The sequence below is a fragment of the Branchiostoma belcheri genome, unplaced genomic scaffold (assembly GCF_001625305.1).
Source record: "Branchiostoma belcheri isolate BF01 breed outbred unplaced genomic scaffold, Haploidv18h27 scaffold5, whole genome shotgun sequence".
NCBI lineage: Eukaryota > Metazoa > Chordata > Leptocardii > Amphioxiformes > Branchiostomatidae > Branchiostoma > Branchiostoma belcheri.
The window spans coordinates 959,315-979,917 of record NW_017804131.1 but is presented as its reverse complement, the minus strand read 5'-3'; the positions used below and the strand labels follow the sequence as shown (position 1 = coordinate 979,917).

General features: G+C 41.0%; 1 protein-coding gene across 6 annotated transcripts in view; it reads left to right on the top strand.

Annotated features, from left to right (window-relative positions):
* Positions 1-15,098, top strand: part of LOC109479956 — a 69,480-nt gene extending 54,382 nt beyond the window's left edge. For 3 of the 6 annotated variants that reach the window (XM_019782040.1, XM_019782041.1, XM_019782038.1), the window contains exon 2: positions 13,003-15,098. In XM_019782040.1, the coding sequence (XP_019637599.1) occupies positions 13,040-13,777 (738 nt within the window). In that variant the 5' untranslated portion in view covers positions 13,003-13,039 and the 3' untranslated portion in view covers positions 13,778-15,098. Of the gene's footprint in view, positions 1-831; positions 871-6,147; positions 6,210-8,866; positions 9,066-13,002 lie in introns of those variants that run through there. The other 3 variants (XM_019782042.1, XM_019782036.1, XM_019782039.1) reach the window with 3 other exon arrangements.
* Positions 15,099-20,603: the final 5,505 nt, after the last annotated feature.

Here is a 20,603-nt window from a genome sequence, read left to right as displayed (position 1 = left end):
AACATCCTAAAAGCATCTGTAAAGAAGTTTGTTCACAGGTGAATGCTTTACCACACCCATTTAAAGTTCAAACTTGCATATGCCGTAAAATTCTGCACGTCTCTGACAACCCTATAACATCACATAGACATTCTCTTTAATACAATGAAGAATAGCAAGAAGTGTATAGGGGTTCGGGTCAAAATCATAAAAACACGGTTTCTGATATTTTCCTAGGCAATGTGCTGGAAAAACACCATGTGAACTACATTATCTAAGATTATTGTCACTGCTTGAAACATTCAGAAACATTATCTGTAGCTGAATTGCACAAACTCGCAGAAATCGTAACAATGTATGGTGTAAATGGCATGAGGGAAATGTAAAGTTTATCCCAGAGCTTTGCCTCCGCCATGAATACCGCTACTAACATCTGAACCATGGCTGTTGGGCACGACATGGCGGGACCTAATCCTATTCATCTGCAGCTTTACCGATGATTTACGTGTAAGTAGAGGGCCGTGCATACGGCCGGTGGGGCTGGTCGCACAGCAGGCATCCACAGAGGTCACAGCGGAGCTGATTTGATCTATTCATTTTTACATTATTGCCATTTTCCCATTACTGCGTGCCGAGTGTCTCCTGAAACTCACGGAAATTTACGTTTATTGGAGCCCGGTCCACTCGAACGTGATCGGCAGACGGCCCCCCTTTTACCCGAAAGACATTACTTCCGCGCCCGGGAGGCGAGATATGGAGAATTAATGAGGTGTTAAAATAGGACTTCTGTTTTATTGTCATTATATGGAGGTTCGTCTTGGGAAAGTTTTCAATAGTGCCCAAACTTTGCGTGGATACGTACGGCTGTGTGTATGGGGACTGGCAGCAACTGTAAGTATTGTTCTCCACAGGAACAACTGGGGGATTTGCTCAATTTAGCTGGCGTCAAGGAGGCTGGTAGGTCGCATGCGTTTTAAACCTTTAAAATTTTCACGTTATTTCGTCGCCTCTGGCCAACAATGTGCACTAGCAACAAACAACACACTGTCACTGACCACTGACCAGAATAAGTCAATGGCACATATGATAATAATCTTTATTGAATGACAAACATAGCAATGTCAATGGACAGCTGTGAGTCTGTACATACATCAATGTTTACAATATTACGTTTATTCAAATTGTTCTTCAAGTAAATCATTAAGTTTTGACAGGTTTTTGGAATGAAATCAACACTGCTGTGACCAAGAGAGAAGCATTAGAGGGGTCGCTTTGCAGCAGAAATCTTTGAGTACCAATTACTTACAATGATTCCACGGCGGGGGTTTTGAAGTCTTTTTCATCGACGTGACAGGAATTTCGGGGTTCATTTCATCACCATGACATCTTCTTTTTCTTGGAATTCAACATTATATAATCAACGTTTACCTTGTCTGTCAGACAAGGTAAAACATCATACAGTGTGCAAGGCGACAGTAGTCTCGCGAGACTAGGGGATTCCGACTGCGTACGCTTGGCACTGTGATGGTTCTTTGGCACCGTGGTTCATTTCATCACCATGCCATCTTCTTTTTCCTGAAATACAACATGACATAATCACCATTTTACCTGTCTGCCAGTCAAGGTAAAACATACAGTGCAAGGCGACAGTAGTCTCGTGAGACTGAGGGATTACGACTGCGTACGCTTGGCACTGTGATGGTTCTTTGACACCGTCATTAATTGTAGTTGAATTATATATAGAAGTCCCCTGGACCTCTGCAAGACGTATTGTTAATCGCTGATGTATAGAATGGCATTGCCTGTACTCTTCAAACCATACGAAGGCTTGTCTATTTTGATTTTGCTTAGCAATAAGCAAAAGGCGGTATCTAAACGGTGATAAGAAATGGCGACAGTGACGAAACACGTGTCTAGGTCCCCCAGAAACTCTGACATGGAACGCTCCTCAGCCGAACCTTATCTTGACAGCTCCTGTCCTTGAATGTTCGTCGACCGCGGGGTGCACTCCCAATGGGAGCACCCGGCATGAATAGGTGATACTCAATGCCGTTTATTTGAAATTTTTCAACCCACAAGTATTGATTTTTGCATTGCAGTTGCCCCCTTTTGATAGCAGATACGGCATGGATAATATTCCATGTAACGGAGGGCTACGATGAAATATTCGTGAGTCAAAGACAGCCATGTCTGTATGTCCTAGCTTTTATTTCTAAACTAGTAAACCATCCAAACTAAATACAGATAAGTTATGACGAGGATTACTTCTACACTTCTTCGGTAAAGCGCAAAAATGATAGTGGCGCCACTGAAGTAGTGGGTTTAGGGGTCATTGAAGTAGCGGGAGGTGCCGGAACTGGTTTGGGTTCATTGAACCCATTACAGATGGCACTCAGACAATTAGCTGGTATCACAGGTACCAGAGTCAAGTCTCTACATAACTAGACAAAGCTCCGGGATCTGTGGAGATTGTTAGGGACTAATTTTGTACAGAATGTATCACCTAATATCTCGGCTATACACAAAATATTGCAAGCCGAAAATGAATGTTTATCGGAAGCAGATACTGTAATATTCTGTCCAAGGACGCGTGTGATGACGCACGTGTTCGGAATTGAGTCTTACACTCAGAAGAGGCTGTTTAATCAACAGTTAAAGTTCTTTATATTATTTTACACAATGACAGCATATTTACCTGTCAACGTTTTGGTATTCCTTTCGCTACCTTACACAATTATGTTTCACTATAGGATAGATAAAATTTATGGCTCTCTTTTTGCCAGCTTTTAGCGGTAGCAATCTAGCCACCAGTCTAATAGAGAGCACGGAGAAGTCACCCTTGAAATTTGACACATTCTCACAAGACCTGCAGAGGTCAAACCGTTGGCAACTCCGACCTCTGACACGTATTCCTATGCACTTATTTTGGTTGTAAACCAGTGTACGTACATTGGCATGAAGCCTAGCGCTGAGGCATACCATACTTCTAATGTGCGTTTAACGTTTTCTCCCAAATGACATAGAAACGTAGTTACCTAATTTTTTTTACCATACAAGTCTTGGCTGGTAAGCAGTTCTTTGCCAGACATTATTCTGAAATTGGCAGTTTTAGACAGTAGCACGTAACCCTGAAACGTCTTGTCTTCCGGTTGCTTCAAGCTGCCGGTACCTATTCTCTAATTGATCCGGTCTTCAATCACGCTACGTTTTCTACTCCGACGACCAGATCAATGTCGTCTCGTTGTTCTCGCCACCCGTCTCTTATCTCTTCCTTTGTCTCACCTGTCTTGCTGAAATCCCTGATACAATGGTATCTTGCTTAAAATCCCTGATATACTACAATGGTGTCCTTCTAAATGAAATTCGATCCACTCTTGCCATGTCTACGATGGTTGTGTCCACTGACGTGTGAAAAAAAGAGATGGCGTTCGATTCAAATGAAATTCATATTTCGACAAGATAATCTAAGGAAAAGCAGGTATCATAGTCCTTGGTGGTCTTCTAAATGTAAGTATTTTATAAGCTTTTGTTTGTTGATTTAGCCTCCTGCTGTGTGTGGTAGATATCAAGGATCCTTCGTAATCATTTTGGCCCGATCGGTTTATTGATTCGGCCCTTTATCATGCGATATGCCGCCATGACCTTCATTTCTCATGCACGGTTGAGCCAAACGTAGGCTCACCTTATAAGGCAAGAGCCATCGGAAGGCTCAAGAGAACATCCTTGAGCTTTTCCTAACATTGATTGGAAGAAAAATGACAACATTAGTGTCTGAAGTCCTAGACATTGCAGTGTCTGCAGCTGACTGATTGTATTTTTTCATGGCCTTTGTTACATCAAGCAGGCGACGTCAAGTTTGACAGGTTCAACCCGCAAATGGTTGAGTTTTCTTTCTCCAGCGAGGTTTCCAGCTAACAGAGGAGTCGTATGACTGAAACTCCTCTAGAGATTTGAGTCGATAACAATGAGATTATGTAACATAACTTGATTGGGAGAATTATTGTCCTCTCCTTATGAGGTGCATAGATTTCTTTGAATATTCAGATGATTTAAATATCTTTTTATATGTAACATATGTGCTGAGTAGGCACCTGCTTCGTGTGTTCAGTATATGGAGTCTTGTAACAATGATTGTATATTACAGTGGCATAGTTATACCTTGAGATATGTTCGTTATATTAAAAATAGATTATAAATGGCCCACTACCACGGCCATAATATGAGCTGCAGAAATGTCGTTACACTATCGTTTTAGATTCAAAATCAGAAGACTTAGCATGATATCATAAAGATGCCAGGTAACGTGAGAGGAGAGCTCAAGTCATTATAGTATAAGGGTATGTGCTTCCGGAAATGACGGTAAATGGTAGGCATGTTGGGTAATTAATTATGGATGAATCCATTTGATCCACACCCTGTATTGCCGTCCGTACGTCCTGTCTTCCCAAGCGACTGGGCGGGGACATCGTTGTACTTTATTCATGTATGTTTTAAAAGGATCAGACAGAACTGCTGATAATCAACGAAGCTAACATCTAAGATTGTCTATACGATATCCAGATACAATTGGCTTGGGACTCGTGTATGAAAAAAAATATGAAAAAAAAACAAACATATACGAAATCAGTGGGGTAGTCAGGCACTTCTGATTTACCTGCTGTTGCTGGCATACTTGCTGTTGCTGTTGTCGTTGGGCTTTCCAGCAGCTTGCCATCAAGTTTGACCTGTCTTGATACAAGAAGTCGACTCGTGCACACTTAACCATAACGCATTGCCCGGGAATGATAAATAATGCAGATTTCACAATCGTAAAATGAGGAAATTCATATCAAAATAATTCAGCTCATAATGAAATTATGTAAGTCACGTACACTGTTTTTATTGTATGGTAGGATAGAGGAGTACTGCATGTAGCCCTGACAGAAAAATTGAATACACTGGCTAAATTATATCACAGTACCGTATTTTGCATCCCAATTTCAGAACGGGACAATGTTGTAGTACCTAGCTATTGAAATATTGGTATGAAAAATCCCTTGTAACTTATTACTGGGTTTAGACACAGGGCAGGAATGCATACGGAAAACATATTTTCTTTGGAAAACTTTTGATATATTCTAGCAGACTGCTGGCTAATGGTCACCCTGTAACTTAGCTTGACTTCAATACGAGGTGACATTAGAACCATGAGGAATAGGTTACTGGTACGGAGTAACTGTTATATCCAATCGTATTGATCTATGTTGTATCATTTTGCACGGCCCGATTTGTTAAGAACGTGCTTTAACGATTTCTGGGCATTTGATCTATACCCTGCACCGGCTGTTCAGGGGCGCTTCGTTCAATACAGTGTACCGGAGTACTGAGCGATGATGTTTCATTTGTTGGCTACTTCTGCCCACAGTAAGCTCCAACGTCTCCAATCTGTGACTTGACAATGATTCCAGAAATGTATGTAACTGACGAGCAGAAGAATATACAGTTGCAGTTGTGTGAATTACAAAAGACAATTTTTCCACCCAAAAATTCCATTTGCTGTTCCCTGTTGTTTTTGTTTGTATTTTGTCGCTGTATACCTGTATGTCTGGTGATGAGGTTAAAATTTGCTACAGCTGGAGTACCTCACCACCATGCCCTGTATTATACATGTCTATTTGAAAATAAAAAAAAGACAAGAAATAAGGGCAGAACAAAAAAAGACAGTCATACTGCTAGTAATCTAATTAGCATTCATTCATTCATTACAATTACAGGTCTTCTATCTGGTCCTGGCATGCCTATTTCCCAGAAATATGTATGAGCAGAATATTAGTATTAGCGAAATAATAAATGAAAGCTATAAGGAAAGTCATACTAAAAAGTAGCATTCGTTACAATTTTGTACAGAATATGTATGAGATTAAAAGAAATAGCAACCTTCAATTCTGTCCATGTGCTCCTCCCATTCCATCCCACTTCCCGGCTACTCCCTGACGGGAAGTTAACATCGCTCCGGCCGGACGTGGCCCGCAGCCCGCATGGTAAAGATATGCTAACTGCAGGAACCACCTTTGCAATGACCAGCCCATTTCCCACCTCAGGATTGGTGAGATCGCTTTCCTCCGGAAAAGTGCCAATTATGCAAATGACGCCCGCCTTAAGTTTGTCTGAGACAGGTGTCAGGGCGTAGTTGGTGGCGAGGATTGGCTGAAGCTACACCCGGCCGTTCTCTTCCCTTGGGGGCAATACAGGTAGGAGTGTCTGTAGATATTTACTGAGTGGAGGTGGGATGCATAGCACGGAGGCGGAGAGGTTTCTGAGATTACCTGAAGGATTTTCCTCTAGAAATGATTTCCTCGCTGTTTAGTTTAGCAGTTGCTTTAATATTCATTCCGACTTCTTGCCGATGTTTGTCTTGGAGAGACTTTGTCATTCTGCTTGTTTCCAGTCTGAAAAAGCAAGGAGGGATGCTCGTACATTTTACCCAGTACGTCTAAGTTGCTACCTGATATGATGATTAGAGACACGACCGTTCCTTCGACAAGTGTGATATGTTTTCTCTGGCTTTTCTTTCGCATGTCTAACTCACCTGACAGTTAAAGTAGACATCTCAACATTTGCGCGCCTCTGGATTAGCTTTTGACTGCAGTGATGACATCTTCAATAGTTATCCTCGTTATCCATAACTTGTATCTTAAAGATCTATGAAGTAGATCCAATGATACGACCGAAGTTCCAGGCGAAGCTTACGGGTCTAAACCAATCATTTTGATATCAACTTGACTGATTAAGCATGGAGAAATAGCCAATCTAGTTGGCATGATCGTTTTATCAACACGTAGTTGCCTAGTTCGATGCAACTATAAAAAGTCTAATGAACAATGAGGTACGAATCTGCTAACGTTGTTCTTGGGCCTGGCGTAGCCATAGAGAAGAGACTGTTAGTCTCGGAGTCGAGTAACATTCTATAAAGAGCATGATTCCTCTCTAAAGAGCTCGTGTGTCTCTGTCAGTAACCGTGTTATCTGGATCTGTACTATGTATCTGTTGACATCATTGCTCCCAAGGGTGCAGCAATCACGTGCAAGCCAAACCAAACCGGACAGCTGGTTTTGTATTCACAACGCAAACAGGAGCGATCTCGGCTATTGTCCTAAATAGGAGTGGTTAAGTGAAACACAGGGCAGGCGCCTCGGAGGCTCCACCTCAATAGACGGACAGTCTGACGAAGTTTCGCGCTGTCTCATAAGCTAAAGCTTTCTATCCGTCATTTACAAAGTAGAAAAGAGAAATGATGGCAAAAATACGGATACATGAACTTGATGAAAGAAATGCGAGTTTAAGATTTTATTGTCTTTGTTCTGATCCTTATGATGGATATCCATGGCTTAGTCGTAAACAAAAGATTTGTTCATAACGATATTAGGCCGTGGGCAGAACTACTACCTTATTGCAGACTGTGATTAATTACTTATCAAAGTCGCTATCACATAAGTTTGAAATCGCATGCGTGGTCCCATATCTTTGTATTTGTGATCGTTTTAACGGGGCACATCTATTCATGATCAGTAACATTTTAATACCTACCATTGATAGTGAATGTGTGATGCATAAGCTGCTTCCATGCATTCTAGTTCATAAAAACTAACTTAGTTTAGAAAGCTTGGAGAAACTCCAGTAAAATAAAAGTTCTCGGTTCACGAGGACCTTCGTGCCACGCAGAACCACACACTGTAAAGTTTGGGTTTGATTATTTCGTGATCAAGAATAAATGTCAGACATTTAGATAAATGACCCATATCATATCTATCTTTTTAGATGTATCATAGATTTCTCAAGAGAATTTTCTAACGTGCACAAGAACGTGGTCGTCACTGGGAGAAAATTGCGTAAATGCCCAGTGGAATCGTCTTTTTAAGTATTACGTGAATAGCAGCGTGTTTTATAGCTTTGAAGATAACACAGTGTATCAGCTACATTAGTATTTGTCGGACCGGTTCTGTCATTTGACAGGTATAATTCTTTAGCTTTGCTTTTGAGTCCCAAAAGCTGCGATGCGTGTAACGTGTAGGCGTAAGTTAATCTAAAGTCTGAAAAGATCTCACCGATGGCTCGATAGACCGATATGTGTAAGAATTAAGTAACGACATGTAACATCTATCATCTTCTCAAAGATCCGAGAATAAAAAGATAGTTAGAACATATCAAAGAGTTTGTCTTTTTTTGGGAATCCGTACAGCTGAGATATCAAGGCGATGGCAGTATGGAATTGCAAAGGAACCACAAAGATGAATTTCTTCTAAAATATACTATAACTGTACGTTCCCTGGGGTGAGGGAGCAGGCCCATATTCCCTTCACGTCATGTGAAATGTTATGGCTACAAGCCGGGCTGATAAAGGCAAGCTGATTTCAACACGCGACGGTGGCAAGCCCTTAAGTGCGCCATTGAGCCGCCGCTTTGTCCTCCTGACATGACATTTTACTGTTGAGTGCGCCCCAGCCCACTATCATCCCATTGTTGTCCACCAGCCCCGTATAGATGCTGCTCTGATGTACAAAAGCTGCCGCCCTTTCAAAGCATCCTGTATACATTTTCAGCAGGTTAATCCGCCCTTGCCGTGTATACAGACAATCGAAGCGTAAATAATCCGATTATTCGCACGAGAAGATTCCATTCACGATTATCACACGCCCTTTAATTGCAGAAGACAGCTTTGATACCTTAAAGACCTGTAAGAGCTTTTGCCGGTTGATGATTCCTTGGTGAATTTAAAGGTAATCCTACCATTCACATAACAATACGCTGACGTACGTTCCCAGAATAAAGAGCTGTCACGTATTTTGTTGCCGCTCAGCTCAAAACGTATTGGTTTTGATGGATTGTATTGCAGCATAAGGGTATGATTTGTATCGTATCGGTCGAGGCTAATTCACCTTCACTGTAAAATATGCCCCAGGCGAAGGTTTTATGGTTTAGCTGTCATCGCTGCGCGCAGAGGAGGGGAGGTGCCGGGCTGGGTCTGGACAAACGTTTCAATTTTACACGATGTTTTCAAGGATTTCGGCGGCTAGGTGAGACAGATGTGGGACATTTCTTAAAATCAGGTGTGTCAAACCATCGATCATCAAGACAATAGGGCAGCAGAGCGGTATATAACGACTTTGTTACATGATGCTCCTTTGTGGTATTGTAGAGTAAGATGCACCGCACTATCTCGAAAAATTGATGTAGACCCATGTCCATTCTTTCCAGTGATAACGTCACTGATATTTTAAAAGTTATGTAGCTTACGGGGGCACTTTATCATGTCAACATTGTAAATTTTGCATATGTGGAAACTTAGTGTGTGCCTATAGATGAGGTATGAAATATTTTGAATTTTATTAGTATATTAAAGTTATGCTATATTTTATGGCAAATGTTGGAGAAGAGTATTTACATGGGTATAAAAGAATCTGCGTGGGAATATACATACAACCTGAAGCAAATTATATCTGTACTGACTTAAAGCTTCCAAGATCCAAAACGTTGCTATATCCTCTACACAGTGAAACTATATCAACCAGCCGTCAAACTACCATGATTCTCGTTGCCATAAGTTTGTTCATTTGAAGGATTTTCCCAAACATTATAATTATAGCACATTGTAAAGCATGTACACTAACACCTGCTAGCCTAACCAGGCGTATGATACACTGATTTATGACTCGTGGTACGCAGAGAATGTTTACACCAGGCAGTGTGTTGAAGATAAGGACGGAATCCCTGCTTTTAGCCTTGGAAATGATACTGTTCTATAGGTGTCGAGTCCCTCCATTAATCATCAAGGTAGGGATCCCGGAAAAGGATACGGTACATGTTTCAAGTACATAGCACTTGAAATAGTACATGTTCCTTTACTCTCTAAATGCCCTGGTGGTAACAATGTACCATTCGCCATTTTAGGTGTGGACATTTTTAGGTGTGGACTTATGCTGCTCACTACATGTTCCTTTCCTCAAAATGTCCTGGTGGTAACACTGAAACATTTACCGTTTTTAGGTGTGAACTTCAAGTGTGTAGTATGTTAACATATAGATCAGTTTGACTAAGGGGTGCTTTACAAAGTGTTTTCTGTTGGCGCGCATTCATACAAAGCAAAGCAAAATGAAGTAGCCGTCCTACAGATAGATTTAGTTGGTAACTGACAGTTAACATTTTCTTCACAGCCATCTCTGCGACAAGTCTGACAATGGTGTCCTAGGTATCGAAAAGCAGGGGTCTTAATGACAGTGATAGTGGATCACACTTACAGCTAGTATAGCCACTTAACGATGATCCTTTGCAATGTGTGATATAAAGACAGTAGTTTGATATTCCTTCGGTTTCAATACGTTGGTAGTGTTGATGGATTGGATACAAATTTAGCTGTGGCATCTTGGTACAGCCTTCACCTTGTACATAGCTGTCTTGGAGCAGGTGTTCAATCATTGCTACATTTTATTGTGCTAATGTCTGTATACAGAACGTTGCTTGTAATTTGTCACGCCTTATAATCCCCACACTTTAGAGAATAGGCGTGTTCGACAAGCTATGCGTTTTGTTAAACCTACACCAGATACATGGATATCATCGAAAAATGAGCATTGAAGAGTGTGCGTTGCTTTACAAAATGTTCGGTCTCGCGATAAAGTTAGGCCAGGCATAACTTTCTACATTTACGGTGATAAACTGTTACGTTGGAGATACGACTTTGTATCTAATGGGAGCTATAAGGAGCTAGTACCTGTTTTTACAACTGAGGCTAATTCCGTTCTGCTGCTTTTACTGCGAATGCTATGGCTGGGAAAATTGTCCCCCACATTTGGTGCAAGGTAGCGATTGGTATTTCCAAACTTTACTTCCAATTTCTCAACTAAAATAACACTCCTCCAGTGTATAGATCAAGTCACTGCCCTGTGAACTAGAGAGAAAGAGGTCTTGATATCTATAAAATGAGACTTTTAGTTGAAATGGAAGCTGCCCCTATAGTAGTCAGAAGTGCAGTTCCCATCGTCGCCTCTGTTGACCGCGATATTCCCACGGCTTCATTCTTGACCCTTCTGTTACGAGGGCAGACGAATTTGTCCAACGTAACCATTACCAGACGCCACTTTGTCTATTGGCTGGGTTTCTTATCAAGACCTCACATTGACTTTACACAAGTGTGATTGCCGTGTGGGTTGTCCTGGCTATTAGACGTCGTAAAATTACCTGCGTCTTAGAAAGGTGGATCCGCTCAAGTAACAGTTCCAGGAACTGCGAAGAAATACCGTGGGAAAATACCTTTGTAGGAAAAATGGCAACAGTTTTGTTCACGTTTATCGTCAGTCATCAACGTCTTGAAAGACATATACCCGAACATCAAGACTTTTTTTTATTCTTTCCGTGTGCCTCTTTTCAGAAGAGTTTGTTCACTGAAGTTTTCTGGTATCTTTATTTATACATTATTAGAATTCTTAGCTAGTTACAGGATTTGTAGCGCTCCTGCTACTGTTGCCACCATGCCAGACAAGACGTGTAATGTCTAACTAGGACTATTAATCACCACGTGTAGCATTCAGCTCTCATATGAAGCTTAATTTCTCAGGTAGGGAGACATTGCCTGAAGACGAATAATCATGGCGCCAATAAAACTGCTCAAATGACGCTGCATGCACGTTGTTATGAAAAAATAGCATCCCAGCAGAGCTGTTTACAAAAGCGGGGAGGGGGCTGACATATTGCATTTTTCCCAATAACGTATATAATCCAATCTTTATTCACTTTATGCACATGTATGCAAACACGCAGAAATTCCAAGAACAGCTTTAGAATGATTCATGTGGTTGGAGTGTCGATGAATCCAATGAACCTCCCACCGATGACTCTCTACGCAGTATTTCTCAGTCGTCACAAACGTTCAAAGTTCCTTGCTCAAAGTGTTGCAAGCCTAGTCCTGGGCTAGGATTGATAACCACATTACAAGTCCAAGGACCGCGCGCTCCTTAAAACCTCGTATTTCAGCTGTGTAATGCACCAACACCCCTTCTAAGATTGATGTACAAGTCAGAACTCCAAGTAAAGGCATTCATTAAATAACCATCATATATTATTGATGGAAGCATCGCCGGTGATTATTCATACAAGCACAAAATCACATGAAGACGATGTTCTCCCCATGCGCCTTGCCTTCATGTATCAAACATTCAAGACGCAGCAAATTAGAAAGAAGATTGGTTTAATCTTGAGACTGCTGCACATTAATTAGAGCTGTCTGATGAAAGGCGATGAGACGCTGGCTATGAACGTCGTTGTCGACGTGATGTGTTATCGCCAAGCCAATTTTATGGAGTAAAATATTTACGATGCTTTTACAGCGTGCAGGTAAAAGCCGGTAACGTCTAGTGTATCGTTACACAAGAAGCAATCTCCCGACAGTAACACAGACTACAGAGGAATGGAAATGTCCTTCCCGCGTGACTTATAGTATAGCGCTTGAGAATCCAGAGAACGACAATAAGGATTTGCAGCTTAGATGTGTTCTTTGTACATTCTGGAATAATCTTAAATATTGGAGGTATTAAATGTACTCCGGTATGGTTGAAGTAAAGTCATAATTCTCTATGAATTTTAGTTGACTAAACAATGAATGAAAACCAGAGACAAATCAGTGCTAAAAACATTAATATGTAGATGTAAGTACACGCATATCCTACGTAGGTAAAGGTAGAGGACACGTAACGAAGTGTGGGAACAAAAACATAAGCCTCAGTGCGTGCCCTATAGCGGTGATTTTCAACATAATGTATGGCACTCCAGCCACATTCCATCGCGACTTACGAAAATTGAATTGCTCAGACTATTTGTGATATCTCTCAACCTAGCGGGACTTCTTCTTTATCCCCCCGACTCTCGTGGTCCGAGATTACGTCTGATTTCTTTCAATTAAGTCTGGAGTCTTCGGTCACGATAGGAGGACGAGTGCAATCAGTCTTGACTGACACGATCCTGTTTTTTCTTCTTTTTTTTCATTTCCTGCAGGTAATCCCACGTGAGAGATAACGGGCGCCTGTCAGCCATGGATTGCTGGGGAACAAAGAAGCTGCTGTGCCGGGTTTTCATCCTTTTGTTGTGGAATCTATCAATTACCTCAGAGGAGCAGAGGACTCCCTCTGTGATTTACAGTAAGAACGTCACAGTATCGATGTCTCTATTGCATCCGAAGAAAAGTCCGAAGGGAATAGGCGGCCATCATGGCGACGGCGAAAACGTCACGGAAATCATCTCTGGCAGTGGTGACATCATTTCCGGTAGCGGTGACTTTGACGGCATCCAAACGCTTTCTGGAAGATTAAAGCTGAATGGCGAGGGTTTATTCGATGGTTACATCGAACCAGAAGAAGTAGAAAAAGATAGAAATCGAAAACAACGAGCTATCGATGACGACTCTGATGGCGAATCTGGTAAACTGCACGTTGTCAGCTGTAAGATGGACATTACATGCGATCCCGCAGATCCTACAGGACTTTGCAACTGTGATAATGAAGTCCAAGAGTACGGGGAATCCCGCTGTGTCATCCCAAAAGCACGCATCAGTCACATTTCTAGGACAGACGGCAGAAGATTGAACCTCTTCTGCGTGGGATTGTCACTCGACATCAAAGAGGCCGATGGTTCGAATGAGCTTCAGGCAGAATGCCAACTCTTAGGAGGCGATAATGATGTTCAATACAGAGTTTTTGTCACCAAAAACATAGAATTCGACGAGAAAGAAGGAGAAAGAGTTAAATTTAGGGCTTGCTTAGAACCTATATAAATGTAATAGAATACCCATTATAATGTCATTTTGTAAATTCATGTATGTGGTACAAAAAGAAAGTTTTGTCAATATTCACATCAGATCAATGGTCATGGGTGGGCGTTGGTCTCACCGTGGGCTAAGGGTGTTCGCTTATATGTAGTGAACCAATGGATGTCTGTCGTTGAAGACAGCAGAGGAAATCTTTGTCTGGACCCTTAGTCATGCAGTGGAAGCACGATAGATGGTAAATTCTGCAGTATTCCGTCTAAAGATATTGTAGAAGCCATGCAAATTTCAAATGGTGACGCCTGAACGTCAAGTGTAATTCTGCAAACATTGACTTATAACACATTCACCGACATTGTACAAACTGATCTGGATGAACTAAAATACGGGTTCATGTCTCTTTCGTTTTGCCGTCATGCTTGACATCTACGCTTATCAACCCCAAAGTTTGCTGAAATCTGTAAGGTCTGCAGCCTACATAAAAGAGGATCATTTGTGTAAGATTGGGACCATGGGCCATGGTACAATCTGCCAAATATTAACAGATTGCCACCATTTTTTTTATTGATGAAATGACAGTAGTTTCTACCAGTGTTGTGAACCTTCTCTAAGATATTACCATCGAAACAAAATTTGGACGGGAAGGCATTCGTTTATAGTTAACTGACAGGCAAATTGCTTCATGTTCATCTGTAACTAGTTGACTAACAAAGCATCGACACAGTCACACCTTTCTGTCTTCGCTTCTGTTTTTCAGTAGTCACAACCTGAAGATCTATTTACGTGGCCCTTGCTTAGATAGACACATATTTTTGTACTCTTGCTTATTGTAACGTGGCACAGCTAACCAAAGTTTATCGGCCTACATTTTCTCAGGGCTAATACATAATATATATGTCTTAAAGCTTGTGAAGTAAAGGCAGAAACAGAAATTTAACAGAACTGGTCTACGGTAGAAACGTTCCGAAATAAAAAATTTGAGACATAATATTTGATGCCTCTCCAGATGTCAACATGATATAGCCATTGATGTATTGATATTGTAAATCATACATTTTTACGTTGTAATTGCAAAAAGCCCCACTATGTGCATAGCTTTGATAGGTCTCAAGTCTATCTCCTCGTCTTCACATATTTGACAAGTAGCGCCATTTCCCTGTTGCTAGAGTATTGTGTTCATTGCATCAACATTGTCTTTTATATTTACAGCTATGGTTGAATGGCAATGCCATGAAGATCAAGTGCCATGAAAAGGCACTAAAGATGATGTAAGAAAGAAATCAGGAATATTTTTGTATTCACGCAAGACAAAATTCGAAGTGTAATATTACAACACTATCAGTCTAGCTTTAGGTCTCTGCTTTTGATGTTTGAACCAACTTTTCCGTTCGTTCCATCCTGTGTCTGCAATGGATAATGTTTTGTTTCCCTGTATGTGGATCATGCATTGGCCATGCCGCTACGCAATATAAACTATGCAGCCTGCACAAACATACGGCGTGTTGCTGGTCTTATTGTGTGGTGTAAACGCGAAAGGATAACCTGTGTTAACTTAAAGATAATAATCTTAACCCAAGATACGTAATGGGCAAGATGTCGGCGTTACATAAGGAATGAGTCTTTTTTAATTCCTTTGGATTATATAGGAACATATTACTAGTAAATCCGTAGAAGTAAAAGCGTCATTTTTACTTACGGACTCATCAACACAAAAACGTGGAGATCACTGCGGCTTCAAGAATATTTCCTGAAACGATATTTGATATTTGAGTTTTTTTTTCACATCACAGATGTGGCTAGTAATTACTGGACCACGTTTTGTATTATGCCTAGATGTCCCCTCGGCAATAACAAGCATCGTCGATGATTACACATTGGGCCACCCAAGCCATCTATGGTCTGCACCAGACAAGTGATGAAAATATTGCACAAAATGGTGCTAATCAATCAAAGTGTTCATTCTTGTAGAACATCTGGAATTAAAGATGGTAACGCTACTGAAGGTGTCAAGAGACCAATTAAACTAAAACCTTAAGCCTTCTCTGTAATAAATGCGTTCATCTTCTGCTCTGAATTAGAAACATTGAAAAACAGTATTACATTTTCCGTTTCAGTTGGTTTTCCCCATAGGTCTCCAAAATCTATCACAACATTTAGCAAAGATTTACGCTTGAAATATCCACGTACGAAGAAACTCACACAATCTCATCCTGACATACTTGTTACATGACAAAGTGAAGCATGAATAGCTACAGGCAGCTTTAGTTATTGCTGTAGTAAACAACTCACTAATCAATCTGTCACTAAGTTAATTGGATAAAGAAGAGGTTTTTTTAGCTTCTAAACTTAAACAACGGATTAGCATAACAGATATAACGTATACGTGGGTACTTCACTGAACCATCCATGGATTCAAACCAGCAAAACGTTACACCATGAATGCGAATTTTGTGAATATACGTGTCTCCATATTTATTATTAAAGATCATGTACATCCACCTATAAGAAATGATATAAGAACACGTGTAAAAAACGGACATATATGTACATAAAGCCTCCTTCGTCCTGAACATTATCAGAAAGAAAACTAGGGGAATAGATAAATTAATTTTATTGCACAACAAGTGTACTATGTACAAGGTACATCATCTACTGCTATATAACAACGATTCTATGGGACAAATTTATCTTAGATACGGTTTACCTAAGGGCAAAAAAGCTGGAAGTTTTGTTTTTGTATGACCTGATCTTGAGACGACAAAGATACATGGTTGGTATGGTATTTACGTGTCTACCATCCGTACGACAAGCAGTCTACACTGTGATGTGTTTATCTTCTAGAGCACGACAAGGTTGTCTAGTCGTGAAAGATGAGTGCTCCATATCCGCCGTATCTGTAAACACAAGCTTGCTAAAACTGACAAGGTTGCTGACAGGCAAGAATACGTATGCAAATTCTAACCTATTTCCTGTTGTCAGGCAATTTATCACTAGTTTACAAAATAACATCGTCAACGACTGAAATCTCCGGAGCGAGTCATCAAATTTTTATTCTGATTTTTGATGTTTTGGTACGATAAAGAAGTGCATGTGAATTTGACATTCGTTGCAGAAGTAAAATTGCGATTATATTCATTTGCCCGCTGCTTCAAAAACTAATCAAGCTGTAGCCGCCACTGAAGCTGTCTAATGTGAAAATATGAAACGTCAGTCATACAGTACTAATGATGTATGGCACCGAGGAAGGGCGCCCCAGGCTAGAGAAAAATTGAATACACAGTCACTACACGAAGAGTTATATATGTTTGAAAAAAGAGAGATTTATGATATGTGACAGAAAAACTGACATGACACGAAACAACCCCGCATAATGCAACTATATATTCGTTGAATGTTCGCTATAGCAAGGTGCAGTCTGTGCCACCACTGACTAGTGCATACACAGACTAGCTGTTACCGTGAATCTTAAACGGTCATCTTTATTGTTAAAACGTTTGAATTTTTTTAGGGGGGGGGGTCAATGGTTCACATTGCTATAAGTTTGTCATTTCTAAGTGCAATTGCGACCCAACCGTATACGGTATAATCCATGTGAAAAGCAATAAAAGCAGAAGGTAGATGTTAAAAAGATCAAGAGTTACGTGATATAACACGAACGCTTCGTTGATCTTCAGTAAAGGTACATGTACTAGTAGGTAAACATCTACTAGCTGGGGCCATGGCAAATGGCTCTAGTCTATGGACTTACGAATTGAAAACGTCGCAGTGATGCCAACACTAGTCTCAACAAAGTGATTGTGTTTGTTGTGCAGTGGTAGCATTTCGTCCGTCGATTGTGTTGTGATTTGTTGTTCAATTCCATGCAAATTGGTACAAATATACGTTTCGTTGGGAACAGTTTAAAATTCAACCTTGAAATTTGGAGCTTGGGAACGAAAAGTGATTTTCTTTTAGAAAGAATGGAGAAGGTGATCAAACATCACCTGCAGTTTCTCCCAGGAATTAACCCACTCCTGTGTGTTACAAGGCAAGTCAGCATAGAAGCTAGTTTTCCTTATAAGGCCACAGCAAGTAATTTTTATGGATGACATCAGCAACAAGAAATTTTGTTGCTCTCTGACATGCCGAAAATGGATAAATTGACATGTCTAACCATGTTGGAACGTGGATGGCAGATAGATATAAAAAGGGGAGACAACACAAGGCTCTGCTTTATTGTTCTGTCTTTTACTTTGATGCAGTGATGTATTTCATTCCTTTTATATGTTCCCACTGAATCAGAACCATTTGTACAATGATTGAAAACTTTTATTGTTCAGTGTTGTTTCAGTGACAAATGGGTGTTGTTGACAATAACCTTAGCACAATATAGCTATCATTTCCTGTTCAATAAAGTTTATGATGTCTAAATTTGAAAATGTAGGATCTTGTTTTTTTGGCCCGCCTTGACCCTATCACATTAGATTTGGAGTCTGCAAAGGATGTCATCCATAAAATTTACTTACTGTGGCCTAAGGGACAATTACTTTGTTGGAACATGATCATGCACGATCCTTTTGCCCTCCCTAGCATGACTGGAAACGACCCGTTCATGTCAATCCGGCACCTCTCAAAGTCGTTTGCAGCGGCCCGGATCGAAGACAGGAGATTCCCGGCAGCCTACACTTCGTTACTCACGGTCGTCTCCTTTACTCAGCGCGATTTATCCTGATCTTATCGGGGGCAGATCTTCAATCGACCCGCCAAAGTTTTTCCTGCGTTCGGACAGTTTAACAATCCGCCACAGACGACCAGATGCCAGAGGCACTTCCGCTGACACACACGGTTAAGGCGCTAAGCCTCGGGCTCAACGCTGTCCTGCTACTTGCCATCAACATCTGTATACGGGAAGCTCCATCCTCAACAAAGGCTCCAGAAAAGGTTCAAGAAGCAGCAATCGATAAAGGAAATGACCTCAGCAGTATGTATGGAAATGGCCGCTCTTAAGGGATCAAAGTTGAGAAGGTTGGGGATTTAAAGTTGAATGAATTTTCAGTACTTAAACTCCGCTAGAGAAGACGTTAAGACAAGAGGCGGATGATGTCTAAGTCAGATAAAACAATAGACGCCATTGGAGATAATGCGGATGATCCTTGGATCAAGGATTACCACTCTCTAAAATGGTCATTTTTCCCGCAGCAGGTTTCTGTTAGGCGTGAGAATACCATTACACTTGAACAACGTAAGATGTAAATGTACCATTTAATTAATTTTCCCTTTATGCTCATACTCATCACGAGTTAAAATGTTTTGGTACAATGGTATCAATATATCTAGCTGATCATCTAACAAGAGTTCCCAAAGACTTGCGCCAGGTCTCTAGTATTTTTGCTTGTTCCGTATGTGCGTTCACAATCCAGCTTGAGATCACTGAAAAAAACAAAGCCAGCTGATTAGGATCAAGTGACATTTTTCATCCACCCTACTGAAGGCTAAACACTAGATATGCTTGCTGAAACGGCATCTGGTGGAAAAGTAAGTTCAACGACAGACAACGTGAAGTCGTCCATGGGTCATCTCAGTGCATCGTTTTTCATTTCATGATCGATAGCCTGTGAACATTCATAAGGCAGGGGTTTACTGAAGTTCAAGTATAAGACGCAGAGAAAACGAATGATTCTTTCTAAGATAAAGCTGCAGTGTGAAACACTTGCAGAATGCTTAATGAAAGTTTGAACAATTGAAACGACTTGTTGGAGATAAAACAATGGAATACCAGAGACCATTTTCTGTAATATGGTCTGCTATGATAACCAGGAACTTTTATTAAAATATCGCGATGTGCAATTATACGAAGCTACAGGGATGTTCTAAGGTTTACCTCAAAGCAAAAACTTTTCCTTCGATAGAAGCGACCCAAATCTTGCCTTACAGTCTCTTTCGCGATGCTGAAGATAAACAGCATGTATCGACACACGGGGGAATAGCCAAGACCGTCTGTTTTATACTCACATTGTCTCGCAGCTGACGCATCAGGCGATTACCTGCGATAAGCATCTCTCGTTCACAATAAGCCTCCTGTCGATAGCGCAATTTTCCATAAATCATCGGTTATCGGAGCCCCGGGGCCCGCGCTAATACTCGCTCTTCCCGGCGGTGGGATTGCGCGATTTCCCCGCGAGTGGCCGTACGTTAAACTAACGGCCGCGTTTGGCCCCGCTAATTCCCCCTTTTCCTACACAGGAGCACAAATCGATGGAAACAGAGAACATCCTCCACTTAGCTCTCCTTTCAGAGGACAGGTCTCTATTGTGGTCTTAAGTGAGAATGCAGTGAATAAACGTTTGGAGGGGGCGCCACAGAGGAATCTAGTCGCCGCAGAGTTGCACATTAACTTTTGCCATGAGAGAGACTTTCACACAGCCGTCTTCACAGTTTTTCCTCCAGATGATAGTCTATGGTCTCACTGAATTTTATCAACTTCACACAGTGAAGAAAGTTTGAGACTGTGGCTTTCTATGAGAATCTTATCTTTCTTCTTCTGCAAATATTTTCGCTCCGAATTGCATTCTATTTAGTCGCAGTGTTTCATACCCAGTGTGCAGACTTTCTAGCGGGTATTCCAGGGCATGCCCCTACGTTTTGGGGAATTTGTGGTGATTTCATCGAGGTCATGTCTTAAAAACAATTGTTTAATTTAGCGTTCTTTCTCATATATTGCAGCACACAGTCGTTTGAATGTGTGTACCGAAGACTTCTGCCCACTTCTGTTATGTCATTGACTAACATCAACATACCAATCGTGCCACATTAATCCAGACTTTCTTTTCTTTCTATCATTTTTGCCTGCTTCTTC